General features: G+C 45.2%; 1 protein-coding gene across 18 annotated transcripts in view; it reads left to right on the top strand.

The window, feature by feature from the left end:
* Nucleotides 1-2,010: 2,010 nt before the first annotated feature.
* Nucleotides 2,011-8,885, top strand: part of LOC139305706 (calcium/calmodulin-dependent protein kinase type II delta chain) — a 79,727-nt gene continuing 72,852 nt past the window's right edge. For all 18 annotated transcript variants that reach the window (XM_070929646.1, XM_070929644.1, XM_070929639.1 and 15 more), the window contains exons 1-2: nucleotides 2,011-2,332; nucleotides 4,526-4,620. In XM_070929646.1, the coding sequence (XP_070785747.1) occupies nucleotides 2,271-2,332; nucleotides 4,526-4,620 (157 nt within the window). In that variant the 5' untranslated portion in view covers nucleotides 2,011-2,270. The remainder of the gene's footprint in view (nucleotides 2,333-4,525; nucleotides 4,621-8,885) is intronic.

Genomic DNA, 8,885 nt, shown 5'->3' with positions numbered 1-8,885 from the left:
CAGACATATTTTCTTTTAAAAGGAGCCCTTCAATTAAATATTGTTAGTGACATGCAGTGGTCAAAATTAGTTATTTCAACCAAAATTATAATTCACTAATATTGCCTCCTGTAGCTTTAAATACTGTTTGAGATACTTGTACTTTTTTTTTAACTTCACTACATTTACCTGACAGTTACAATTCAGTATTTCACAAAAAGTAAAGATCAGAGGAAAAGCATTGATCATCTTGTGACCCCTCAGATTTATACTGTGACCAACCCCCCCGGAGGGGGGGCGGGCCCGACATCTAGATTGGGGACCACTTGTGTAAACTGTGTATCAAGTAGTTCAAATAATCACTTCTGATACTTACTTAAGTACATTTTGCTGACAATGCGCCAGTACTTGTGCTGACGTAAACTTTGGGATGCAGGACTTTGACTTGTAATGGAGGCCTTTTTTTACACTGCTGTGTGGGCACTTTTAGGATCTGAGTACTTCTTCCACCGCTGTTGACGAGTGATGTGTCCCAAATTCAGACTACATACTAATTCCCGCAATATAGCACTGCATACCAACTGGCATCGTATAACGTTTTAGCAGTTAAGAGTACCGTACCTTTGCTGTTTTGTACTAAGAGGAAAAGGTGCCAATTGAACTTCACGAGATTTTTTTTTCCAGGATCTTCAAGGACCATCTTAACCTCATGCTATAATGTGACCAAAGCTTCGTGCTCAGGTGATGCGCTGAGGCCCGAGTTAGGTCCATAACAAACTAAGCAAACATGCATGAGCAGGCAGAAAAAAATGCGGAAGGCTCAAATGAATGCTCCGATAGCGACAAGATGTTTTCAGATGCCAGCGAAGCATGAGATAAGGAGACAGTTTGAGCGATGATGATGATGATGATGAAGGAAACACTTGTCAAAGTGATATTTGTGGTTTCCTTATTTCCACTGGCGGAAAGTCTCAGTGGCAAAGTAAAATACAAACCCCAGAAACTCACAATCACTGAACCTGCAGCAGAAACAAGAGGGGGGTTGGAGGAAAGTGACAGTGTGGTTTGGTTTCTGGGTATTGAAGTCACACAAAATGGGTTCAATTACAGTCTGAAAGTGGTTGTTCTCTTTTTAATTCTTGCAGTAAGACAATCAATCAGTTTCTCTCTTTCTTCTTTCTGACTTTACAGCATTGGTGTGGATCACATCAACAACCCCCCCCCCCCCCCAGTCTGTGGTGGACCTCGCGTTTACGGAAATGTGGTTCGGTGGGGTTGTGGGGGTGGGTGGGTGCTCACATTCTCAGGTCCAGGTTCCAGATGTGTGGTGGTGCCAGGTCAGCCCCGCAGCCTGTAGATGGAGCCCCCGTGTAGCATTTCCAACGAGGAAGCGCTGAGATGAAATTCAGCTCCATCAAGTCAGACACTGCACACCGAGAGCAAACGGATGTTCACTTATCTTACTTCCAAAATAAAATACAAAACGTTCTTCTCGATCGTGTTTATCTATTTAAAAAAAAAAAAAAAAAATATATATATATATATATATATATATATAGATAGAAAGATATGGAGTGCGTGTATAGCACTTAAAGACTCACGGTGATACAACTATGGCAGAGAACTACAACAAAAAAAAAGTTGAGATAAACTTATTATTTTTTTGTCAGCAACACACTCTTCATTTATTGGTTTCTTTAGTTTTGCTCCATTTTTACTAAAAAAAAAAGTTGCAAAATTAATTTTAACAAACTTCCGTATTTTACAAAATCACAAATCAATCAATCAATCAATCAATCAGTCAGTGAAACTTTATTTATATAGCACAAGCCATACATCAAATGCAACTCCGAGTGCTGAGCATAAAGAAGGCCTAATCAAGGGAACAAAGGAAGAGCAAAGTTCAGCCTTTTCCTCCCAAATACGCATGAGTGGCGTTTTATTTTGAAATCCCCCTACCGGATGAGACATGTTCGGTGTTCAAGTCTTCCTTGACTGCGGTCAACTAATCCAAGTGTCAGTGTGGAGACGAGCACAACAGCAGGTCGCGACGTGCCTGTCAACTCCAGGGTCTCCAGAGCAGGATCCGGAGGGGCGACGCCGTACGGTTGTTAAAAAAATAAATTAAAAAAAAGACTTCCAGGAGGGCATTTTTAAATAAATCTGAAGTTTTTGCTTTGATTTTTTTTTGTTTTTCCTTCTTTCTCCTCCGACGCCGCGACAAGTGGCACTTCGGGACACAACAGTGAAGGATTTGTGGAGAGCATTAAAGCGTTTCCCGACACCTGAACATGGCTTCCACGACCTGCACCAGGTTCACCGATGAGTACCAGCTGTACGAGGAGCTTGGGAAGTGAGTTCTCTCCCTTTTCTTTTTTAAATTATTATTATTATTCGACATGTTCACCGAAAGTGAAGCTCGGCCGCTGTGTTTTTTCACTATCGGTGTTCACGCTGACCTCCGCCCACCTGCGTCTACCTTGATAGGTTTTTGGGTTAGCGGGCGTCGCACCAGCTCCCGTTCAAAAACCTTTCGATTTAACTGTACCTCGGTTATCGACGAAGGGCGCGAGTGTGAAAAACAGTGGGTTAACATCCTTATTTAACCCGGAGGTCTTACGGCTAATACTTCCTTTGCTCTCATGATTGTCTCAACTTTTTTTGTTTTTTGGAGTCGGTTGTCCCCGCTCGTTAACGCCCATTAGCGGGCGGCAATTTGAAGGAAGAACGCTTTGATATTGATGCGTGGACCGCCGACGGAAAAAAGTTGGCAATTTTTAAAAGAAACACCGCTGAGCGCCTCGGAATGCGCGCCGAATATTAAAGTGGAACGCGACAATTGGTCACTAATCGTAACTCATGCTCCGGCGAGCGCGGACCTCCGCGGCGACGTGCCGGGCAAGTGAAAACAAGCAGAAATGTGGATGGAATTTGGTGTCACTTGCGGCGCAGGTCACAGGGAGGGCACCCGCGCAGCCCCAGCCAGGTGTGGCGAAATGAAGCCCCACCTCAAGCTGGACTGTGGTGGTAACCCGCTGTGTGTAGCCTGTGTAAGAAACTGAAAGTGTTTCCCCGGTAATTTGGCCCGTTTGCACAAGTTTCCGCCCCCTTTTGGCAACACGAGAAGGGCTGAAAATTCCCCAGTGGCGTGCCTGGGGGTTCACCCGACGCAGCAGCGCATTCAAATCCACAGCCATTTTTTCGCTTCTCCTGCTGTGTGCTTTGGCAAAACGGCTAAATATGCACTTAAACGTTACATACACACAGACGAAGGCTGGAAGGTGTGGCTCTCCTTTTGTAAAAAAAAAACAAAAAACAAACCCATTCACTTTTTATAGTGAAGAGCAAAGATCAATATTGGGCAAAGAAATGACAGAGTGCTCTGTGCTGATATGGTGAATCATTTGCCACATTGACTGAAATACCAGCCATTACATCGGCTGTTGCTCCACACTCTCTGTCTTCAGGAATGCCGCTAAAAGCAGGTTTGGGGTGTTAACAGATGATAGATAATAGAGGACTTCTTCTTGCAGGGGCCACCTGAGGGTCTATTGGAAATTGTCCCTCCCTGGGGGGGGGGGGGGGATTCTTTTAATGGACCCTGTGTACATAGTCATTTTAGATTCATGGCATTCCAGTTGAGTCTTGTCCCTTGGCAGGTATTTCGGAAGAGGTATACCCTGGAGATTCAGAGCTTTACAGTCTGCAATAAACACTGGTTGGGATCCTTAAACACATCCCTCATCTCACGCACTGTTTGTTAATGAATGCGTCGATGGTACAAAATGGGGAGCTCTTTTATATCACAGTCAAAGCCAAAAAACACAGAGAGATGTTAAAGCCCCCGCCCAGCCCCATGGTCTACCTACATCTAGACCTCAGGACTGTGGGGCATTAGCTGTGTTGCACCTGTTATGGGCGGGGCAACCTTCATCAGTCACGATCGCAGACTGTATGTTAAGATGGACGACACGGCAGCCCCCCCCACCCCTCAATGTTAGTGGATGGGACATGGGTCAAACTAAAAAAAAATTAAAAAAAATCAAAGTACCCGTCCAATAACTCCCCCCCCCCAAAGATGGTTTCTGTCATTTCTTTTAGGTAGTTCTTATCACGCTGGTGTTTGCTCAAGTGTTCGTTTTCCTGATTAAGTTTAGATTTTTTAAAATTCGTTATTCCGTCGACTTGACTTTGGCTTCATTTTTGTGCTGTGAAAGGAAGTGGAGACGCGCCGTCCATCTTTTGCATGCAAGATTACGGTTACAGTGTTTTGGGAACAGTTTCAAAATTGGGAGCCGGCCCCTCGCTGAACGGTGACTGCAAACCGCTACGGTGAGATTCCTTTTGGATCGAGTCACCCCCGTGAGCTGGAACCGAATCACTGAGGCTTAAGTTTCGAAGCGTATAGAGCAGCAGAGAAGTCACAAAGTGCTTTTACGTGACTAAAACGAATGCAGTGCAACGAAAGCACAACAATCCAGTAATAAAATGTATGGGATGCCTCTTGTAATCCAAGGATGTGACTCTGTCCCTCCCTCTTCCGCAGGGGCGCTTTCTCTGTGGTGAGACGGTGCATGAAGATCTCCACAGGGCAGGAGTACGCCGCCAAAATAATCAATACCAAGAAGTTGTCTGCCAGGGGTGAGTACCTGTCAGTCTGTGGCGTGGCCATCGTCACGCTGCACACTTAGCCATCTTTCTCCTCCTCGTCCTCCTGGCTGTAGTAGCAGGAAGGTGGTCAGGTTTCAGGTGGCGGCAGCAGCGCTAACCGCTATCATCCCTCCTCCCCCAGCTTTTAAAATCTTTATTTATTTATTTTTTTTGTAACTCGTCAAAGTGGCACCAACATTTTTTATTTTGTGACTCATTCTTTCAGATCAACCACAGCCTCTGATTTCTGATGAGCTGTACAATACTCACAGCGCTGCCTTTCACATTAAAACGCAAACTCAGTGAAGGCAACGCGTCGACAGAACAGAGGAAAAACTCCTCTCTCCTCTTGTTCTCTCCTCCTGGTGACCTTTTTGTTTTTTTTTGTGCTTGCTTCTGTAATGGAGCGTCTGTCCAGGAAGCGGAGGCATGGGTTCTTTTTTTTTTTTTTCCCTCTCCTCCTCCACCTTTTCTAGCAGCGTGGGCCGTGCAAGACCCTAATGGGCTGATGGGAGAGCGCACACACACACACACACACACACACACACACACACACACAAACACAAACACGCAAAACACACAAACAAAAGGAGATAGGCTTGATAAGACACACAGTGATGGTGAGCAGCAGCAGATGTAGCGTCTCCTGGGGGGAGAGGGCGGGGGGGGGGGGTTCCTCACAGCATTAACAGCTGCATGAAGACAAACAAGGTGTGTTATTTTTTTAAAAAGAGACCACGCTAAAAACAGAAACGTAAAAAAAAAAAAAGAAGAGAATCCATGTTACTTTCTGGATGGCGCAGTGATACAACAATATCTCTATTCATTCATTCACAGCCGGTCCTCCCATATGCTGGAGCGGCTGGAAGCTTGAATGGGAAAGCTTGCCGTTCCCGGGTCTAATTATTGGTGCCGCAGCTCCAGAGGTGAAGGAGAGAACGTGAGCGATGGAGGAGGGGAGGGCAGATGTTTATAGAAAGGGAGTCCATGATTGATTCCATACTCTGATTACTTTGGCCGAGTGCCGTCGCCGAGGCCTGAGCCTCCCTCACCTGAAGGAGACGACTGTGTGTGTGTGTCTGTGTTGCTCTGGTGTTCACACAAGGTGACAACTTGCCAACTTTTCAGGAAGCAAGATCCAAGTTCATCCAGTGGGACTTTTTAATGTCTATGTTCACAGAGGTACTTGTTAAAAGAGTAATCCCGGTTTTTAATATAATCTGGATCTCATGTTCATAGTTGCGGCCATCGTCCCTAGCAATAAAACGAACATTTGTAATCACCAAGTTTAATGCTGAGGTGCAAGAACACAGGTCATAAACCCTCGGGGCAGACAATGATAAAATGATTACCCACGTCTGATTGTCTGGTGCATGATGGGAAGTGTTTCTTCTGGAAAGTTACTTGTGGCTGAGACCGGACTCGAGTACCACAGCCCTGTGGTGATTTACAGTATTCTCCGAAATGATGGTCAAAGATATGTAATAAACCTGAGTTGTCGTTATTAAATTCTTGATGTGTGATGATGGGTCCAGTGATGAAGCAAACAAGTGGGTCATGGGCTGACCGACCCATCACAGCCTTTCGCATGACAGCAGTGGCACTGAAGGCTCATCCTGTGTCAACTTGTCAGACCGGCTGCTATTGAAGCAGGCAGGCTGAACTGAAGGTCACGTTCAGCGAGGGGGCGGGCGGGGGGGAAACCCCGGAGTCTCTGCCAACGCTGCCGCTGCTGCATGAGAAATCCTAAACAGGAAGCTCCATCCCATTAGAGAGGCTTTATGTGGCTGTAAACCTTGGCCTCACACCAAAGGCAAGCGCTCTATGGTGCAGCGCACTTCCAAGGAATACCGACTGTGCCACAGCTGAACTTTAAAGTACAATATCAGGACAGAATTTACCTCGGAAGTCTGTACACACAGTCAGGATAACATCCTCGTCTGTTTTGTGGGCATCCACGGCGCCAGTTCATCTGCTTTGACAGTGAGAATACTAGGGGGGTGTAACGATTCACCGATATGAATCGGAATCCGGCTTTAACCTCCTAAGACCCAAGCTCTATCTTAATTTGTCTTTGCTATTTGGGCTTATTGGGACCTGATAAGTATAAAAACTAAGCATCATCTGTTGACATGATGTAGTTCCACATACGGGGACAATTTTGAATTTTCATGTAAGCAGAATTAAGTGTTATGGTATAACCCAAAATGTGATGTCCACGCATGTGGATGCCAGGTCTTAGGAGGTTAATGTTAAAGATGCGACTACATCGATATGGGGACCCCCTGGATCGATCCAAACGCACCGTGAACTGTTCGACGGCCCGATTTCTAAAGTTACAAATCGGTTGACTGAAGCTTTGATGCCAATTCTGCACAGCGTCTCCACTCTTGTAAAAAGGTCAAAGGTCGACACGAGACTCTCGCGCCATGAGAGTAACGTTGGCGTAGTGTTGCTTGCGAGGAAAGAACAAAACCTGTCCACTATCAAATCTAAAGTTTGGAAGACGTTTGGCCCAATTTTCCTGACTTCTTATAAAATACAAAGTCTGGCCGTTCGTAAGGTCTGTAGAACAGCGATGAAGTACCGCGGTGGCACGACGTATCTCAACACTCACCTGGCAAGACTGCGTGGCGAAACCTATGCGGGTGTTTTCGGTTTAACGAGTGACCCCGTTAACTGGCGACTAGTTACAACGGCTGTAGTAAACAGCAAGATAATACGTAGCTGTCCTCATAGATGCCTTTTTGTTTAGTTTTTCATCAAAACACACCTACTCGATTAGTCTTTGGAGTGTTCTTTAAGGAAATGTGTCATCTTGAACTACTTGGGCTGGTCTTTTATGAAATATGCAGTTTCTATTTGAATGTAGAATTGGCTTATTTTAATTTAGAATGGAAAATGAATGCCTACATTGAACAAATGTTGAGAACTGCATCGTATCGCACCGAATTGTTCCGTATTAAAATGTATCGTCCCTGAATCGTATCGTAGTCCCATGTATCTATATATGCACTGAACCGAGATGCACTCCCTTAGAGAATACATACTGGATATACAGTGTGGGGTCTGCATTTATCTGTATCTTCACATTTTGTTATGAAATATTCTTATTGAACCATCTTACAGAATGTATTTGTGCCATCACTTGAAGTACCCTGAAAAGCACAGTGCAAGGTCACCCCTCCACCCAGGGGAATCAGGAAGTGGGCCGTCGATATGTAGCTAGGACACAGCTTGGATTGAGAGCTGCATTGGTGGGACTCCTTAGGGCGCAGCCTCCACTTCGATCGGATCCTCCGCGTAAAACATGTCATGACTCGAGATCAAGACGGTTGAAACAAGCAGTATTCAATAGCAGTTGTTGCTTCTGTGCCGTTTTGTTAATGTTTGCATGCTTGAAGTGCCATTGCTTCTTCTTGAAGTGGCCTTGTGTGCACCCCGTGTTACTTCTGTTAAACGTCTTTGTGGTATTCTTGTGGTCGCAAGTTTTGAGCCGCTTGCGAGCGGACTCTTGTGGACAGATCGGGACGTTTACAGCGCATGAACTTCTCAAAGTGAAAAATATTATTCCTGCCTGAGGCTCAGTGGATAAAACTGATGCTGTGCTTTTGTCTTGGGGATAGAAATAGCATTTCAAACACCTATGTGTTGTCAGGACCGGGTATCAAACTTCAGCACTTGTTCATTACGGACTGAAATGAGCATCGAATGTTGGCCTGCAATGCTTGGTCAGATTCTTTGTCTTGGTTGGAGTTCTGCTACCCAACAGGTCTCAAGAGGATTGTGGGCAAGTTTGGGTCGTTTTTGTTTGCGCAAACGTAGACCGAGTAGTCCATGTTTTGCATTAGCGGGGCAAACGGCAAAAACATAGCTTCCGGTCTTGGGTTCAGGTCTCATATTTGGCAGTACCGGTCCAATTCAGACAAGGTCGTGTCTTTTTTTTAAAGAGGGGCGTTAAGAGCTGGATACAGTTCACAATATTAGGAGCTAATGATCCCTAAGGGATGAAATAAATCAAAAAATATAGCGTTGAGTGGGGGGTCTCAAATGTGGCCGTATCGGTCTGGTTCATTTGAGTAGGGTCTTTTTAAAGACAGGGATACAGACCAGGTACGGGTTGCGGTTTTAGACCCAACCAGAACTCCGGTCTAGTGCTCTTACTTTTTGATGAAATATTTCCCGATGTAAATCCTAACTTGCGAATTTAGATTGCGTTTTTACACCGATGCACCGAGAGGTTTCCAGAATCACAA

Source organism: Enoplosus armatus, chromosome 23 (genome assembly GCF_043641665.1).
Source record: "Enoplosus armatus isolate fEnoArm2 chromosome 23, fEnoArm2.hap1, whole genome shotgun sequence".
NCBI lineage: Eukaryota > Metazoa > Chordata > Actinopteri > Centrarchiformes > Enoplosidae > Enoplosus > Enoplosus armatus.
Note: the sequence above shows the minus strand (reverse complement) of the source record. Positions and strands in the feature narration are given on the sequence as shown.